Source organism: Mytilus californianus, unplaced genomic scaffold, assembly GCF_021869535.1.
Source record: "Mytilus californianus isolate M0D057914Y unplaced genomic scaffold, xbMytCali1.0.p SCAF_1, whole genome shotgun sequence".
NCBI lineage: Eukaryota > Metazoa > Mollusca > Bivalvia > Mytilida > Mytilidae > Mytilus > Mytilus californianus.
The window spans coordinates 13,891,045-13,911,392 of NW_026262581.1; the positions used below are offsets into that span (position 1 = coordinate 13,891,045).

The window sequence follows — 20,348 nt, forward strand, 5'->3', positions numbered from 1 at the left end:
ATTGTACAGTATTGCACAAAAGCAAGAAATATTCAATTGCACAGTATTGTGCAAAAGAAGATACTTCGTATAAATTGCTTATTTCTTGATCAATTTCAATGGGGTTTTATTCTTGAATTCTTGGGGTTCTTTAATATGCTGAATCTAACCGTGTATTAAGTTTTTGGATTTTGGGCCCCGTTTTTAAATTGGTCTACATTAAGGTCAAAAGGGTCCAAAATTAAACTTAGTTTGATTTTAACAAAAATTGAATTATTGGGGTTCTTTGATATGCCGAATCTAACCGTGTATTTAGATTCTTGATTATGGGCCCAGTTTTCAAGTTGGTCCAAATCGGGGTCCAAAATTAAACTTTGTTTGATTTCAACAAAAATTGAATATATGGGGTTCTTTGATATGCTGAATCTAACCATGTATTTAGATTTTTGATTTTTGGGCCCCGTTATCAACTTTGTCCACATTGAGGTCAAAAGGGTCCAAAATTAAACTTTGTTTGATTTCATCAAAAATTGAATTCTTGGGGTTCTTTGATATGCTGAATCTAACCATGTATTTAGATTTTTTATTTGTGGACCCGCTATCAAATTGGTTCATATTGAGGTCAAAAGGGTCCAAAATTAAACTTTGTTTGATTTCATCAAAAATTGAATTATTGGGGTTCTTTGATATGCCAAATCTAACCGTGTATTTAGATTTTTAATTTTGGGTCCCGTTTTTAAATTGGTCTACATTAAGGTCCAAAGGGTCCAAAATTAAACTTAGTTTGATTTTAACATTGAATTCTTGGGGTTCTTTGATATGCTGAATCTAAACATGTGTTTAGAATTTTGATTATGGGCCCAGTTTTCAAGTTGGTCCAAGTTGGGGTCCAAAATTAAACTTTGTTTGATTTCAACAAAAATTGAATATATGGGGTTCTTTGATATGCTGAATCTAAACATGTATTTAGATTTTAGATTTTTGGCCCAGTTTTCAAGTTGGTCCAAATTGGGGTCCAAAATTAAACTTTGTTTGATTTCAACAAAAATTGAATATATGGGGTTCTTTGATATGCTGAATCTTACCATGTATTTAGATTTTTTATTTGTGGGCCCGCTATCAAATTGGTTCATATTGAGGTCAAAAGGGTCCAAAATTAAACTTTGTTTGATTTCATCAAAAATTTAATTATTGGGGTTCTTTGATATGCCAAATCTAACCGTGTATTTAGATTTTTAATTTTGGGTCCCGTTTTTTAAATTGGTCTACATTAAGGTCCAAAGGGTCCAAAATTAAACTTAGTTTGATTTTAACAAAAATTGAATTTTTGGGGTTCTTTGATATGCTGAATCTAAACATGTGTTTAGATTTTTGATTATGGGACCAGTTTTCAAGTTGGTCCAAGTTGGGGTCCATAATTAAACTTTGTTTGATTTCAACAAAAATTGAATATATGGGGTTCTTTGATATGCTGAATCTAAACATGTATTTAGATTTTTGATTTTTGGCCCAGTTTTCAAGTTGGTCCAAATTGGGGTCCAAAATTAAACTTTGTTTGATTTCAACAAAAATTGAATATATGGGGTTCTTTGATATGCTGAATCTTACCATGTATTTAGATTTTTTATTTTGTAGGCCCGCTATCAAATTGGTTCATATTGTGGTCAAAAGGGTCCAAAATTAAACTTTGTTTGATTTCATCAAAAATTGAATTATTGGGGTTCTTTGATATGCCAAATCTAAACGTGTTTTTAGATTTTTAATTTTGGGTCCCGTTTTTTAAATTGGTCTACATTAAGGTCCAAAGGGTCCAAAATTAAACTTAGTTTGATTTTAACAAAAATTGAATTCTTGGGGTACTTTGATATGCTGAATCTAAACATGTGTTTAGATTTTTGATTATGGGACCAGTTTTCAAGTTTGTCCAAGTTGGGGTCCAAAATTAAACTTTGTTTGATTTCAACAAAAATTGAATATATGGGGTTCTTTGATATGCTGAATCTAACCATGTATTTTGATTTTGGACATTGGACCATAATAGGTAAATTAAAAAAATTGAAGTTCTTAGACCACATTCTTTCTGTGTCAGAAACCTATGCTGTGTCAAATATTTAATCACAATCCAAATTCAGAGCTGTATCAAGCTTGAATGTTGTGTCCATACTTGCCCCAACTGTCCAGGGTTCGACCTCTGCGGTCGTATCAAGCTGCGCCCAGCGAAGCATTTTATTTGATATTGTAGGTGTGGGTTTTACATCAGTATGTGCACAATGTAAAAGTGGGACATACAGCAGTGAAGGTTCTGAAATTTGTACACCTTGTAAACCTAACACCTATTCCCTACCAGGAGCAGATATGTGTAAACCATGTAACCTGGCTACTGAATATTCATGTAAGTATAAGATATTATGATGCAGCTACTGGATGTTTAAGTAAATATAGAATATTTTGACTGAACAACTTAATATGAGTAAGTGACTGAATATGAACAATGACCAAATGTTTCCAGGGGGTAAATATTGCATATAGATTATATGTACACAAAATTGAAGATTGCAATATATATTATATGGTATGCAAACCTGCATTCAAATTACAAATTATTAGATGAATAAATACCAAATGTTTATATTTATAGATGAAGGAGCTGGTGTTTGTACCAAGAGACCCCCATGTACTAAGGATGACTACTATCAGATCCAGTTACCTTGTGTCAATGGAAAGGTAAAGTGTTTAACATAAAAAAAATGATATTAGCCTGCTTGTATTAATGTTTACTGATATCCTTCTGTCAGTCTGTCTGTCTTCATGACACACACTAACTCAAATATGCTTTGACCGATCTACTTTAATAGATTTTAAAGAAATGTGGTCTGAGGATCTTATGTCTCTCTAGAGTTGTGACTTTAATATTTATAGAATAACTAATCCAAGAATTCAAATCTAAAAAAATTTACTCAACCCGTGACCGAACAACACATTAATTCATGAATGCACATAGTGCATGAGTTAATTGTCAGTGTTGTACAGACATGAGTTGAATATTTTTTGATATTCTAATTTTTGGATTTATAGCTATTCCTTTTTAATACATTGACCATGGACTTTTTAATGGAAATAAAGTAGAAAATGAAAGGAGCTATATCTTTTTCTAAGCATTCTCTATTATTTTGTTGCAACATCATTGTCAACGCCCATTGACGTTAGAGGAGTGAAATTATCAAATTTATTTTACTGGGAAATTACAGTAATTAATCACAACCAATGTAATAATAGATTTTACTTGTTAAAAAATCATTATTTTCAATTGCATAATGTTACAATTAGAAATTAAAGAAATTTGATTTTCTGTTCAATATTTTTTGCTATTAAGGTATTTGTTCTTGTTACAATGTCTGTAAAATGCAGCTATGAATTGTATATTTTATTTGGATAAACTGGATTAACTTGTAAACCAGATGGCCATCTGAGTTAATTGAAAATCTGTAAGATAAAACTAAAATCTGAATATTAAAGTAAATGTTTAATTGAGATATAGTGTGCAAATTTTCAAAAACATGATTTGTTGACAGACCCAGAAATCATTTGAGTGGATACAACCTCAGATTTGTCGTAAAGATGTGTCAGAGTCAATTCAACTGCCTGGTAAAACTAATGCAGAAGACTGTCCACCTTGTAACCCTGGAATGTTTTTATCTAAGACTGCTGGTTGTCAGTTCTGTCCAGATGATCAGATGTCTGATGGAAAAACACCATGTCAGAAATGTTCAGCCTCTACTTCACCAGATTTCAACCTAGAAATGAATTGGTTTAATACAATGCCAAACAACATGTCATCTGAATGTGTACTTTTTTCTGGTAAGGTTTTGTGAGAAGTTGTAATGTTTTCATAATCTGTATTACTATAAAAAAATATTTATTGCTGATGCAGTTTTATGGGGACCAAGAAAAAGACTGCTTTTTACATAATATTTATATGAACAATAATAATATTTGCGTAAAAATTTGAATGAATTTAAAAGACAATTAAGTTATGTATGCGAAGCAATTATCAATAAACAACAGTTATTTACAATATTTCCTGTATTGCAGACAAAACAAATAATAAAATACAAAGTACATATATATATGTCATATGTCATACAGAGCCAGTAAAATTGATATTTTGGACCGTCAAATCCTAATTGATGGCGGCAACTGTTCAACAACAGTACTGTTATTATACCCTGTTATTTGGCGAAACCTCATGAATGATTTTGACACATAAAGGTTATGGCTAAACATGACATCATAAGAATGAAAACTATCAAACTGAAGGTTATTACGTTACTGTTATGATTCAAATTTGCATAATATCACATCAAAACGGCTGTTTTGAGGTAGGTGTTGTTTTATTTCTGATGATATTTTTTCAATATTGTGGCTCACTCCTTAGTTACAACATATCAACTGTGGATTTGATGATAAATTTTAACCAAAGGAAAAATTTGTTACATAAAATTTGCATTAAAATAAGTATTTACTGTTTAAATTATTGACCTTGTATCAGTTGATCCAGTGACCAGTCAGATTGAAACAATAGCATATTTAAAGAACAAGTATTTATATCATCTTAAACTTTTTAATGAAGCATGCTTCAATCAGAAACAATGAGTGATTGGCTAGGAAACAAAACAATGTAAATAGGGTGACCGATTTTCTGGTACTACACAAATCAACTTCTATACATAAGTCATAACCATTTTTAAAATCCATGCTTTTTTTTTTATGGTAATTTGCACATTAGTAATAATTAAGGTAGATTCATGGTATATCGCCATCTTGGATTGTACAATATCAGTACAAAATTGGTCTAGTTCTTTGCCCAAATCTGCAAATTTGGAGACAGATTTGCAATTTAGTGGTTAGATTGTTTAATTATATAAAGAAAACTTTGTGATTTATTGTATTATACAAAATATTTAAGCAAATATCAAATTTTGTGTTTTTAGAATCATTTTTTTCAAATAAGCCATTTAAGGGGAGATAACTCTTTTAGTAAAAAATATATACTGGACTGATAGGGAAATTTTTTATTTTTGTCGAGCCTGCGACTTTTGTCGCAGAAAGCTCGACATAGGGATAGTGATCCGGCGGAGGCGTTAGCTAACTTCTTAAAAGCTTTATATTTTAGAAGCTAGAAGACCTGGATGCTTCATACTTTGTATATAGATGCCTTATGTTACGAAGTTTCCGTCTGTCATATGTCAATTGTCCTTGACCTCATTTTCATGGTTCAGTGACTACTTGAAAAAAAAGTAAATATTTTTTGTAATGTTAATTTCTTTCTTATTATGAGTAATAGGATAACTATATTTAGTATGTGTGTACCTTGCAAGGTCCTCATGCCCGTCAGACAATTTTCATTTGACCTCGACCTCATTTCATGGATCAGTGAAGAAGGTTAAGTTTTCGTGGTCAAGTCCATATATCAGATACTATAAGCAGTAGGTCTACTATATTTGGTATATGGAATGATTGTAAGGTGTACATGTCCAACTGGTAGGTGTCATCTGACCTTGACCTCATTTTCATGGTTCAGTGGTCAAAGTTAAGTTTTTGAGTTTTGGTCTTTTTTTCTAATACTATATGCAATAGGTCAACTATATTTAGTATGTGTGTACCTTGCAAGGTCCTCATGCCCGTCAGACAATTTTCATTTGACCTCGACCTCATTTCATGGATCAGTGAAGAAGGTTAAGTTTTCGTGGTCAAGTCCATATATCAGATACTATAAGCAGTAGGTCTACTATATTTGGTATATGGAATGATTGTAAGGTGTACATGTCCAACTGGTAGGTGTCATCTGACCTTGACCTCATTTTCATGGTTCAGTGGTCAAAGTTAAGTTTTTGAGTTTTGGTCTTTTTTTCTAATACTATATGCAATAGGTCAACTATATTTAGTATGTGTGTACCTTGCAAGGTCCTCATGCCCGTCAGACAATTTTCATTTGTCCTCGACCTCATTTCATGGATCAGTGAACAAGGTTAAGTTTTCCTGGTCAAGTCCACATATCAGATACTATAAGCAGTAGGGCTACTATATTTGGTATATGGAATGATTGTAAGGTGTACATGTCCAACTGGTAGGTGTCATCTGACCTTGACCTCATTTTCATGGTTCAGTGGTCAAAGTTAAGTTTTCGAGTTTAGGTCTTTTTTTCTCATACTATATGCAATAGGTCAACTATATTTGGTGTATGGAAATATTTTATGATGTACATGTCAGTCTCGCATGTTTTATTTGACCTTGACCTCATTTCCACGGTTCATTTCTCAAGTTATGAGTTTTGTGTTTTGGTCTGTTTTTCTTCAACTATAAGCAATAGATCAACTATATTTGTTGTATGGAAGGATTGTAAGGTGTATATGTCTGTTTGGCAGGTATCATCTGACCTTGACCTCATTTTCATGGTTCATTGGTCAATATTTAGTTTTTTGGTTAAAACTGTTTCTTAGAAACTATAAGCAATAGGTCAACTATGTTTGGTTTATTGAATGATTGTAAGGTGTACATGTATTTCTCGTTTGGTTTATCTGACCTTGACCTCATTTTCTTGGATCATGTTAAGTTTATGTGTTACTTGTAGTAAAGCTTTATATTTAGGACTATCAACATAAAATCAATGGTTAGTAAAGAAGGCGAGACATTTCAGTGTGTGCACTCTTGTTACTTGTAGCAAGAAAACAAGTTCGGTGACACCATTCTTTCTTTTTATTTTCTTAAAAGATATTATAAAACCTATCTTCTTACAATTTATTTCCAAATTCTATCTCATAGCATTTTTATATACACACAAATGTGTTTTTTCATGAACAATCTAACCAAATTTAGGCAATTTTCAACGACTCATAGCTTGGAAAATAGCACGTTGGCCCATACTTGTTATTATATTTTTGAAAAAAGCATAGTTAAATCTTCCTTTTGGCAAAGTATAAGAAAATTCTATCTCAAAAAGTATATACTTATGATCTACCTTAAACGGTAAAATTTTCAAGTAGATGAATTTAATTTGAAGAAAGAGTTAAATATAAATTTAAGGCTATTAGTATAACAAAGGACTGTTTGTTTTTATAGATGACACATGTAAGTACAACTCTAGCTGGATGCCGATGGGAGACCACCTAGTGACACACTTTGGTCGTAGTGAGGATGCTTATTTATTGCTGATGCAGACAGTCTCAGGATTTAGAACTACTGAATCGATGGATCACAGACAAATTGTTGGAACTGTGTCATTTGAATTTTCTACCCAGTGCACTGGAAGATGTGAATTTGTTTTCCTTGTAGTAAGCTAATTTTTAAGTTATTTTTTTATTACTTAGGCAGTCTTTGCCAAATAAAATTACATATTTGTTTCCTGCTCCTGTCAGACAAAAATAGGGTTCATAGGTAAGATCATCATATTTTGAACACATATTTTACAGAGAATATAAAGGGTAATGTTCTAGTACTCTTTAACTAGTGGTATTTGTTACTTCTCTGGTCTGCTCTTAGTCAGAGTAATGTGTCCGAGTAAGATAACATGTCTTTCAGTGGACTTTTACTTTGTAAACTAGCAATTCAATCGTCTAGTACAAAGCAGAGTTCATATTAATATCACCTTAACATGTTCTCATCCTGATTATGCAATTAACCTGCCACTTTACTTTAAACAGCCATCCATCATCATTGTCTAACAGTGTTTAACCCAAAGAGTCCATAATATTTGTTAGTGGTGGTTTGAAACAGAAATAGTTGTGTGAATTAAGTTTTTATGCCCCCGCCGTAGCGGATGGGGCATTAAGTTTTACCCTTATACGTACGTCCGTCCGTCTGTACGTCCCAAAGTTGGTTTCCGTTCTCTAACCAAATGTTATGAAACTTATGCACAATGCTTATTACCACTAAATACAGATCATGTTTGGATTTTGGTGGCGTCACTTTTACCGTTCTAGAGTTTTGCCCTTTACTAATGGAAAAGTTGTTAAATTTTTTACAAATGGAAAAATTGCTAAATTTTTCTAAATTTTTCGTTTCTGTTCTCTAACTTAAGTTTGCCTCAACCAAATGTTATGAAACTTATACACAATACTTATTACCACAATATACAGATCAAGTTTGAATTTTGGTGCCGTCACTTTTACTGTTCTAGAGTTATGCCCTTTACTAATGGAAAAGTTGTTAAATTTTTAAATTTTTTTTTCTAAATATCAAGTCATTTTTAAAATTGGAGTTATATTCCTTTGTCCATGATTATAGTTGAATCAACTGCAATCAATGCTTTATACAATGCAATGTTTAATTTTGCCTTCCACTGATAAATTAAAGCAATTTTTACCCTTCATTTCTAAAAATATTTTAAAGTCTTCTTTGAAAATTGGAGTTATCTTTCTTTGTGCATAATGGTAGTTGAATCAACTACAACCAATGCTTTATACAATGCAATATTCAATTTTACTTCTTACTGATAAATTAAAAGAATTTTTACCATTCAGTGCTTACAAGCACTTTGATTACCGTTCTAGGTTTATGCCCCTTTACAAATGAAAAAATTGCTGAATTTTTTGTTTCCGTTCTCTAACTTGAGTTTGTCTTAACTAAATGTAATTTCTAAAAATATCAATGTCATTATTCAAGTAATTTCTAAAATTGGAGTTATCTTCCTTTGTCCATGATTATAGTTGAATCAACTACAATCAATGCTTTATACAATGCAATGTTTAATTTTGCCTTCCACTGATAAAACACAGATCAAGTTGAATTTGGGTAGTGTCACTTTAACCATTATTGAGTTATGCCCCTTTATAAATCGAAAGATTGCAAAATTTTTAGTTTCCATTCTGTAACTTAAGTTTTCCCCAACCAAACATTATGAAACCTATACACAATATTCATTACCTCAAAACTAAGATCAAGTACAAATTTTTTGTTTCTGTTTTCTGACTTTAGCTTGCCTCAACCAAATGTTATGAAACTTATACACAATGCTTATTACTACATAATACAGATTAAGTACAAAATTTGGTGGCGTCACTTTTACCATTCTTGAGTTATGTCCCTTTATAAACATAAAAATTGCTGAATTTTTCGTTTCCGTTCTCTAACTTTAGTTTGTCTCAACCAAATGTTATAAAACTTATACACAATGATTCTAGAGTTATGTGTGTTTACAAATAGAAAAAATGCTGAATTTTTAGTTTCTGTTCTCTACTTAAGTTAGCCTCAACCAAATGTTATGAGACTTACACACAATGCTTATTACCACAAAACTCAGATCAAGTTCAAATTTGGGAAGCGTCACTTTTATAGTTCTTCAGTTATGTCCCTTTATAACTATATGATATGCAAGCATCATCTGTGTCCACATGTGGACACAATCCACATTTTTTTTAAATGAATTAAAACAATTTTGATTTTTTTTCAGGAGTATGATGGTCATAGTGAAGTGCAGAAAGAATGGTCAGGCTCTAGACAGAAAACACACTTTTCGTAAGTTTTCTATGGTCTTGCTTAAATTGATCTGTTTTGGCTTCTTTTTTACGTCGTATATTGGTATGACGTTGGTGTCGTCGTCGTCCGAAGACACATTGGTTTTTCGCACTCTAACTTTAGTTTAAGTGAATGGATCTCTATGAAATTTTACCATAGGGTTCAATACCACAAAAGGAAGATTGGGATTGATTTTGGGGGTTATGGTACCAACAGTTAAGGAATTAAGGGCCAAAAAGGGGCCATAAATAAGCATTTTTGTAACTTCCAGCCATAACTTGTGTGTTAGTGTATGGATCTCTCTGACATTGTACCACAAGGTTCCATATCACAAAGGGAATGCTGGGATTGATTTTGGGGGTAATTGCCTCAAAATTTTAGGAATTAGGGGCCAAAAAAGGGGCAAAAAACAAGCATTTTTCTAGTTTCATGACAATAACTTGTGTGTAAGTGTATGGATCTTTCTGAAGTTGTACTACAAGGTTCCATATCACAAAGGGAAAGCTGGAATTGAGTTTGGGGGTAATTGCCCAAAACGTGTAGGAATAAGGGGCCAAAAATAAGCATTTTTCTAGTTTTCAGACAATAACTTGTGTTCAAGTGTATGGATCTCTCTGAAATTGTACTGCAAGGTACCATACGACAAAGGTAAGGCTGGGATTGAGTTTGGGGGTGATGAATCATAAGGGGTTAAAAAAATTTGGGGGGGGGGGGGGGGGGGGGTATTTTTTTTTCCTTTTTTTTTTCTTTAAAATTTTCCATTTTAAATTGGTTATTTCTGATTTATATATAAAAGCAAATAATAATGATATGGTTTGAGTAGGTAAATTAAAATTTTTTAAGTTCTTAGACCACATTCATTCTGTGTTAGAAACCTATGCTGTGTCAAATATTTAATCACAATCCAAATTCAGTGCTGTATCAAGCTTGAATGTTGTGTCCATATTTGCCCCAACTGTTCAGGGTTCGACCCCTGCGGTCGTATCAAGCTGCGCCCAGCGGAGCATTTTATTTTAGTTTCTGTTTAGTTTTATGCTCTTATGACGGTAAATGTGAACTATATAGATTTGTCCTGTGTATACATTTATCTAGGAATATTTTGAGTTTTGGGTTTTTATTCCTTTTCTTAAAAATCCATGATAGTATATTTATAGTAATACTGTCACAGCTATAATCCTTTTATCACAACATTTATCAACATTTAAATCTTTTATGTTTGCACAATATACTGTAAATAAATTGAAAAATTTCTATTCTTAGCTCCATTTTCAGAATTCAAAGATGATTTAACATAGTACATGTGTATGTCTTCTTTAAGACTTATAAACTTAGGGATAATAGTTACTTCATGCAGATTTGTTATTGCAGGTTTGATGTGTCCAAATCTGGTCCAATGACATTTTCCTGGGCTTTCCAGCGCTCTTATATTGGACACCTAAACTATGGACACGTGGCTGAAAATGACCTTGCTAGAATGTACAGTATCAAAATAACTAATTCACTGGACGGTGGTGCTGTAGGCTGTAAAAAATGTCCAAAGGGTGTGGTTGATAATAGGTAAGGAAAAAATATCCAAAGGGTGTGGTGGATAATAGGTAAGGAAAAAAAGTTCAAAGGGTGTGGTTGATAATAGGTAAGGAAAAAAGTCCAAAGGGTGAAGTTGTTAATAGATAAGGAAAAATTTTCAAAGGGTGTAGTCGATCATAGGTAAAGAAAAAATGTCCAAAGAATGTGGTTCATAATAGGTAAGGAAAAAGGTCCAAAGGGTGTGATTGATAATAGGTAAGGAAAATTTTTTAAAGGGTGTGGTCCATCATAGGTAAAGAAAAAATGTCCAAAGAATGTGGTCGATAATAGGTAAGGAAAAAATGTCCAAAGGGTGTGGTCGATAATAGGTAAGGAAAAAATGTCCAAAGGGTGTGGTCGATAATAGGTAAAGAAAAAATGTCCAAAGGGTGTGGGCGATAATAGGTAAAGAAAAAATGTCCAAATGTTAATATTGATAACATGTATGAAAATATCCAAAGAGTGGTTGCAAGTATGAGAGAAAAAGGCCCAGAGTGGTTTGATTGATAATAGCTATGAACAATTTTTCAGACTTTGACTGAAAATTAGTTTAAAAAAAGTGTTGAAAGAGGCCTAGTTGGTGAAACAAATAGAGCAGAAAAAAAATATAAATTCCTTTCAAATCATAAATTAATCTCTAATATATAAATAACACATAGCTGAGAGAGTGATAGAGCTGTTTTTTACCCCGGAGAAAAAATTGTCAACTGAGGCAAAGCCAAGGTTGACAATGTTTTTCCAAGGGGTACCAATCTGCTCTATCACTCTCTCCGCTATGTGTTATTTGATTTATTATGCTGAATATTGTATCATTATTGTCTTTGACTGATAAATTTTGAATTGTAAGTACATAACTGTGATGTCACTTACAAAACAACTTAACTGTTAAAAACAACAGAAGTGAAGCAAGATATTTTTTTTTATTTTGACAGTCTATAAAGTTCTGAGGCCAAACGTAGAACTTGAGCAATGTTTTTTATTTATTGAACAATTCATTGTTTTTTTAAATTATCGATTATTAATTGGTCTGCCGGAGAGGGTGACATTAAAAAAATTGTCTCCCATTGAGCCATGGGATAGAGTAAATTATCTCTCTCATATTAGCCAATCAAAATCTGGCATTCTAACGTAAAGTATAATAATTCAAAATGCCATATGATTTTGTATTTTGGTAAATAATTTATTATTATCGCATATTTGTTACAAAAACATTGGGTTTATCATATGTAATAAACACTGACTTGCCTAAGTCATATTGCTGCCCAGGAACAAATAACCGGGACCAATATGCGCTTCCCATGTAATCTTAATGGGAGAGCCATATTGGCCCTCTTCCAGTTTGGCAAGTCATGTACAATCTTTGGGACTTACTTGATTATAATGTAACCATGTTGTTTATAAAACTGTTTGAACAGCTCAGCATTCATAGAAATAAACTCATCTTTATTATTAAAGTGACATCCTATATTATGACGTCGTTGCTAGAAACAATACATCCTTGTTGATTGTCGGAGAAGACCAGATGTGGGTACTGGGTACAGGAATTATCGATTCGATAAAATGCAAAAAAAAAAAAAAAAATCAAAAAGAACAAACAAACACAAATTAAAAGCAAACAAATGAAATAAATACATATTTTTTATTTAATTGTTTATCTTCTCATTGAATAAGCTAAATATGTGATATACAGATCATTACATGGCATTTTCCATATCGGCTCTAGTATCATCCCTCGGTCCAATATGGGAGTCTTGGGCTGATACTAGGGCCCATATGGAAAATGCCATGTAATAATCTATAATTATCTAACCTTTCTTAAATTGCCTTCTATATCAGATAATATCTTCAATATAAAACATCTTTAGATGCCTAATATGATGGCACAATTTACCATTGGATTTATACTTTGATGATCTTCTTAGCTGTTCAGATTTCTGATATGTCAGATTTTGGGTTTGATTATAATATTTATTGTTGGCAGGTTGAACATCTAGAGGTCAACTGTCATCTTACTTGACTTGATCCATCACCTAAAGGAAAACCCTTCTTGCTTTGAGGTCAAATGTCAGGGTCAAATCGAACAGGCATACATGGACTACACTCAAAATTTTGATTTCCAAGTATAATCTTTTGAATCATACATTTAATCTTTATATGTCTAAACTTACCATCTACTGGTTTGGACATCAAATGGAACAGCCATTATTATTATTGCACTACTCACCCAGTCACATTATTCGCATTTATGGAAACCTCACAATAATTTTTGAATTTACAGTATTCAATAGCATCCTTTTGTCTCTCTCCTATCTGTTTGGCTCTATAGTTCCATTATTTCAAATATCACTTTTAAGTTCAAGGTTGATACTGGTTTCATGTCTGAGAACTTACTGTATATAATATGATAGCATGTTTTTTCTCTTCTCAGACAGGCCCTCACAGCTAGGTATTAAAAATTTACCACAATGTTATTAAGAAGCATATTTTTTATACATTAGTTTTTGTTATGTTACAAGATTGTTTAACATTTGATTACAGTTTCGTTGGACTGATTGGTATGGTGCTGTCATCATCATTATCTGTCTTTTGTTTTTAGTATCCATGTGAAAATTTTTAATTACTGTGGATTCATCATTATTCGTTGGATACTAATTTTTGTGGATTTGGTGGGTTTAGGTGAACCATGAATTTAAATGTACAACGAAATACAAATTTTCAATTAGCTTGTATGCAGACTTTGACAAAACCATGAAATCAAATATCCACGAAAATGCAATTTTCCCACAATCCACAAAATTTGTTCCTACGACAAAAAATGAATTGACAGTATTATTATTAGATATCTTAGGAATGTTTACTGTTTGTTGACATTTTGTATCAAACATGTGTTAGGGCTGTTTGAAAATTGACCTTGGCGGCACTCAAATTGATTAATTGTGTACTGTAGCATTTTCCTTAGAATTATGAAAGAATTTTAAGTGAAATGAATATTTCAATAAAATATGGAAGGGTGGGTCTAAAAAATGCCCCCCATGCATAAATTCTGGAACAGCCCTTAAGAATTATTCTGCAATTTATATGTGTTTGAAATGGTGTAAACTAGCTAAAGGTATGACTGAAAAATAGATCAGCAAAAGCTGTATGTAATCAAAAGAAAAGGAACTGATAAAGAGAGATAAAGGGAGTAGATTGATATTTATAAATACCTCTTAAAGCTGTGTAGTAGGGACATAATTCAACAGTTTGATTCCCTTATATTAACTTATATTTTCTACCAGGGAATTATTTATTGAATTTTGCATTAATAACTCTCAATTTTCTTTTCACACAGATATTAATACAGTATCTCTTTTGCCACATATTACAGAAAACTCTATAAATTCCATAGGTTTTTTTTTTAAAGCACAGTTATTCTTCATTTTCCAGGTGTGTTCCCTGTCCAGCTGGTCACTACATTGATGTACACAGCAACTCTACAACTTGTGAAGCTTGTCCTCCAAATACGATCATCAGGAGAACTAATGCATGGGGAAAAGATAATTGTGTGGAATGTGGTCAGGGTCTTAAGGCTTCGGCAGCAGGAGATAAGTGTGTCACTGATTGTACATTTACTGACACGTCTGGCAGACTCTATGACTTCACCAAGTTAAACAAGTATGTTATTATAGCTGATATTTGTATTGCACGGTGATGTTTCAGTGGAAATTTGTTAATCATTAGTAACAGGCTGTCCCTGACAGAACTTAAACACAAAAAGCAAATTTCACATTCTCTCTTAACTTAGCTAATATACAAATCTGTTGACATTAGAATGAATTACTTTGGAGCGTTAAATGAACCTCACATAAGCCTTTCTTCTGAATTTGAAATTTTAGAAATGTTGTGTTATTGGGTTTTTTTTTTTACTTTAAGTTGAAATTTAATTTCCTTAAATACTCTCTTTTCCTTGATAATGTTATATGGTCTTTGTTAGCAGAACTGATAAATGTGAATAATTTCATAATGACCATTGAAATAAAATAATTTAAAACTAGATACTTATCTTGTATATTTAAGTTCTCTGTATGCTTAATGAAATGAGATATTAAGCATATTTACATTATTAGGATAACATTCATAAAGAAAAGTATTCAGTTAACTTATTATTATAATATTTGTAAAGGGAAGTAATCTGTTTACTTTTTAGGATAAAATTTGTAAAGTGAAGTTATCTTTACTGTGTAGGGAAACAGTTGTAAAGATAAGTAATCTGTTTACTTTTTAGGATAAAGTTTGTAAAGGGAAGTAATCTGTTTACTGGATCTGGAACTAAATATTACCATGGATTTAACATCAGCCTGTGTGGAGGAGACAAGATGGTCACATGTACACAAAATGTTTCATCACCTGAAAAGTCAACATCAGAAGTAAGAATGGTTACTTTTGTGAAAGTTGCTGTTTCAAAGCTTTCATTTTACTAGTAATGCAATATTCCAAAAACCAATGTTTTGAAGATTGGTGATATTGCATGGAAGTTCTGTCATATAACATCTTTTTACCCTTGTTCGTCCTTCGTCCGTCTATACATCCCAAAATTGGTTTCTGTTCTCTAACTTTAGTTTGCCTCAACCAAATGTTATGAAACTTATACACAATGCTTATTAATACAAAACACAGATCAAGTTTGAATGTTGGTGGCATCACTTTTACCGTTCTAGAGTTATGCCCCTTTACAAACGGAAAAATTGCGGAATTTTTCGTTTCCGTTCTTGAGTTATGTCCCTTTATAATGTTATATGTAAGCGGGGGCATCATCTGTGTCCCATTGACACATTCCCCATTTATTTCAACATATTTCACCACAAAAATGGTAACAAATTAGATACTACATCAAAAGCGCAATCAAACTGAAATCTGAAATTTATGTGGCAACAATATATCAAATTTTAAGAAAAATCTGTGTTAATTAAACTTGACGGTTACATTATGATAGATTCTATGTTCACCAGGGAAATTAAAATTTCACCTTCAGTTTCTTGTTTTTGCTAGTGGTTTAGACTAAGGTTTTTTTTTTTCTTTCAGAGTAAATTTTCTGAATCAGCTCCAGTAAAGGGAGTGGTTTGTAGATCTACAATTATACCTTCCACTGATCAACAGAAATCACTCTCTACTCAGCCTACCAGGTAGGTTCTTGTGTCTTGCCTATGAGGAATGTTGTGGGATGGATGGATGGATGTATTGGTATTTAAAGTCCAGTGACAAATCTTACATGCATTTAAGGCCAAGAACATACTGTGTATTTGACACATATGTTTGACCTCTTTTTTTGATATGCTCATTTTTAGCTCACCGGGGCCCAAAGGGCCCCATGTGAGCTGATGCCATCACTTGGCGTCCGTCGTCGTTGTCTGTCGTCTTCGTCGTTGTCGTCTGTCGTCGTAAACTATTTAAAAAATCTTCTCCTCTTAAACTACTGGGCCAAATACCTTCAAACTTTAACTAAATGTTCCTTAGGGTATATTGTTTATAAATTGTATCCGAAGTTTTGATCCATCGACAAACATGGCCGCCATGGCTAAAAATAGAACACAGGGGTCAAATGCAGTTTTTGGCTTATATCTCAAAAACTAAAGCTTTGAGAGCAAATCTGACATGGGGTAGTTCAGTTGGTCAAGATCTATCAGCTGTAAAATTTTCAGACGAATCAAACAACCCATTGTTGGGTTGCTGCCACCGAATTGGTAGTTTTAACAAAATTTCGCAGTTTTTATTATTTTGAATATTATTATAGATATATATAAACTGTAAGCAGCAATAATGTTCAGCAAAGTAAGATCTACAAGAAAGTTAATATGACCATAATTGTCAATCGACCCCTTAAAGAGTTATTGCCCTTTAAAGACAATTTTACACAATTTGTTCATCAAGTTTTCTAACATTTAAAAATCTTCTCCTCTGAAATGCAGGTGAGCAAGTCAGGCTCTTGAGAGCCTCTTGTTAAGTCTGGCTTGTCCCAGTCAGGGGTTGATCCAAGGTTGTCCCATGTTCACAGTAAGTACACAACCAGAAGATCACCAAGGTGGTACAAATGTTGTGGGATGCCAAGTGTTACTTTTCAGATGTTGTCAAAGCAAGATTGAAAATTTTGTGATTAGATACATTTCAGAGTTGGCAAGTCCGTGTAATCTGTCCCACCATTTAGTCATACTTCAGTCCCTGGAATTTTTCTGTATATTCAGAAATTTTTGCATGCATTTATTATTGCGATATTTGAACAATGGACAAAAATTAGAAATTAAATATTGCGATTTCGTGAATTGCTACCAAACCTAAAATCCTAAGTTTTTATTTTTCAGGGGTTAAAAAATCCACTAGCCCGACGCCCAGGACTAGATTTTTACAATTCGGGCAATTAAAACTTGTAACCGAATATGCCCGACGGACTAGTAACTGTAAAGATTGTTCTCAATCTTTCTTACAATACCTTTAGTCTGTAGATATTTATTCTATTCAATAGCTTTTCGAAATACATTAGCCAGGTTTTCTAAATAAAATAACAACTAAACTACTATTTCAAAAAATAGAAATTATTGTTATTACTATAAATTACTACAAAGAATGAAAGTACAATATATTTAACGGTTTTCTGTGATTTTCGTGCGTGAAGTATTTACCTATTAAGTTTCTGTAAAGATGAGTTCAAATTCGTTTTGCTATTCGGAAAATCCCCTTTTTATAATACTTATCACGCCTTATCCTTGCGCGTAAGAAAATAGGTCGCTACTGGTCAAGGTTAATCATATAAATCACTGTCAATACATACGTAAATATTGGATTATAAAGAAAGCAATCACGATTTCATACGTCTCGACACCGATTTATCAATATAAAGCATATAAATACAAGTAACTAAAGAAATGTAGGATTAATAACAAGTTAGAAAACAAAGATGTTATTCGAATGCCACATGTTGGCGGAATTTCGTAACGCTAAATCGGCAACTGCCAATTTTGCCGGGAACGACGTTACGTTAACACAAATGTAAAACCGCGTTATTGAATGTTTACAACACTGCCCTCCGTCAAAATAGAATTTCGTCTCGAAATTTAAATAATTGCGAAATATTAAATCATTAGATACAATTAAACAAAATCTAATCAAGCACCTGCTATCTCAATAGAATATTAAAATTAAGAAAATTTGTTTTTGTCAATGTTGACTAGATCACGAATATATCACAATTCTTGACACGTATAATAATAAAAGTGTACCAATGATATATAAAACAATATACATATAAATAATGTCAACAATTTTGTAGTTTTGTGTCTTTCAATATAATAAATAAACTGTTTATAAAATTTTCAATGTTTTCTTTGTCCAACAACTTCACTGTATTATTGGTTCGTCTCTTTTTGTCTTTCTTTCTGTATCCTCTTCTGTTCTTTTTTTTTCTTTATGTGTCCTCTTCTGTTCTTTTCTCTTTCTGTGTCCTCTTCTGCTCTTTTCTTCCTTTTTCTCCAATCTTTTTGTGTGTCTTGAGTTACCTGTTTTTCATTCTCATGTTCTTTCTTAGTTTGGTCTAAATCTGTTTCACGGAAACTTTCTTTCAGTTGACTTATTTTTTCCACCTGACAGAACAAGTTTCCATCCTCTTTTTTAACTGAAACATTTACAATTTCTTCCGTAACTGGAATATTTTGATTTTCTTCTGTTACTGGAACATTCACAATTTCTTCTGTAAAATTTACATTTTCTTCTGTAACATTTACAGTTTCTTCTGTAAAATTTATATTTTCCTCTGTAACATTTTCATTTTCTTCTGTAACATTAACGTTTTCTTCTGTAACATTAACAATTTCTTCTGTAACATTAACATTTTCTCCTTTAACATTTACATTTTCTTCTTTAACATTTACATTTTCTTTTGTAATATTAACGTTTTCTTCTGTAACATTTACATTTTCTTCTGTAACATTAACATTTTCTTCTGTAACATTAACGTTTTCTTCTGTAACATTTACATTTTCTCCTTTAACATTTACATTTTCTTCTGTAACATTTACATTTTCTTCTGTAATATTAACATTTTCTTCTGTAACATTAACGTTTTCTTCTGTAACATTTACATTGTCTCCTTTAATATTTACATTTTCTTCTGTAACATTTACATTTTCTTCTTGCAAGAGCTCAGGCAACATCTGGACATCGACTCTGTCCGTCTGTGTACCCTTATAACTTGTACTGGTAATATTTCCTATATGTACATGTACATGCATGTCCTGCGTGCTTGCTACCATGGGTTTTCTGTCATCGGCCATTACCGGCTCTACCATTGAATCTCTGATTGACAGGAACTCACTTCTTTCCGCTTCTTTGTCAACGATAAGCCCAGAATTGGTGTCCTTTACTCCGACTCTGGCTTCTCTATCAGTTTGTCTCTTAGTCTCACATTCAATCCGCTGACCATTAAACTGTAAGCCTTGCATAGGATTGATTGTGATATTCATTTCATCAATTAGGTCACAACCTAATAACATGTTATCTCCAATGGGTGCTACATAAACTGGCCATTTGAAGGTTTCACTTCCCAGATTAACTTCCACCTCTGTAATCCCTCTTGTTGTCAAGTTCTTACCGGCCTCAGCAACTACCAAATTTCTTGCTGCTCTCCTTAGTTTTGGCCGTTTACTCCCAGGAATCTGATTATACAACTTCTCACTTAGAACCGTCACCTCTGCTCCAGTGTCAATAACTGCATTCGTCACAATCTTGTTAATGACCACTGGAACTGTAATGCTAGCTGCTGTCACCCGAGCAATGAAAATATGTCCTTCTATCCCGTTGATCGGTTCTGCACTACCCATTACCTCCTTTGGTGTGTTCTCTGGTGTGTTCTGTTGTATCTCCTTAGACTCCTCAAAAAACATCTCTAGGCTTAAATCTAGGTCCCGTATATCTAGGCTATCTTCTTCAAATGATCTCTTTATATAAGCTGTATTCACTGATTTTTTCGGTTCAACCAAATGCTCTTTCATTTGGCAATGTTTCTCTTCATATTTCAAATTATTCTCTTTAACTTTTTCTTTACCATGTTTAGGGGCTGACACTTGGTCGATAGTCTCAACCCTTAGCAGTTTAAAGACTCTTCATTTTGGTTTTGACTCCTTTCATTATTCCTTATAAAACCACTTCTGTTTTCTTTATGATAGGGGCTTCTCTTTTCTTTTGGACAATTTCTTATGTAATGGCCTTCCTCATTACAGTTAAAGCATCTGGAATTCTTCATCTTGGTCGTATGGTCTTTATAC

At 32.6% G+C, this 20,348-nt stretch overlaps 1 protein-coding gene and 1 long non-coding RNA gene across 3 annotated transcripts in view; one reads left to right on the forward strand and one right to left on the reverse strand.

Annotated features, from left to right (window-relative positions):
- The window catches only part of LOC127706914 (endosome/lysosome-associated apoptosis and autophagy regulator family member 2-like), a 68,372-nt gene that overhangs the window by 23,593 nt on the left and 24,431 nt on the right, over positions 1-20,348 (forward strand). For both annotated transcript variants that reach the window (XM_052211662.1, XM_052211742.1), the window contains exons 7-15: positions 2,222-2,371; positions 2,618-2,703; positions 3,552-3,837; positions 7,099-7,310; positions 9,428-9,492; positions 10,861-11,049; positions 14,485-14,712; positions 15,323-15,464; positions 16,120-16,220. In XM_052211662.1, the coding sequence (XP_052067622.1) occupies positions 2,222-2,371; positions 2,618-2,703; positions 3,552-3,837; positions 7,099-7,310; positions 9,428-9,492; positions 10,861-11,049; positions 14,485-14,712; positions 15,323-15,464; positions 16,120-16,220 (1,459 nt within the window). The remainder of the gene's footprint in view (positions 1-2,221; positions 2,372-2,617; positions 2,704-3,551; positions 3,838-7,098; positions 7,311-9,427; positions 9,493-10,860; positions 11,050-14,484; positions 14,713-15,322; positions 15,465-16,119; positions 16,221-20,348) is intronic.
- On the reverse strand, positions 5,480-6,083 carry LOC127708639 (uncharacterized). The gene is made up of 2 exons (XR_007985337.1): positions 5,983-6,083; positions 5,480-5,689 (listed from the first exon to the last, which is right to left on the reverse strand). It is a non-coding gene; the product is annotated as an uncharacterized LOC127708639 (long non-coding RNA).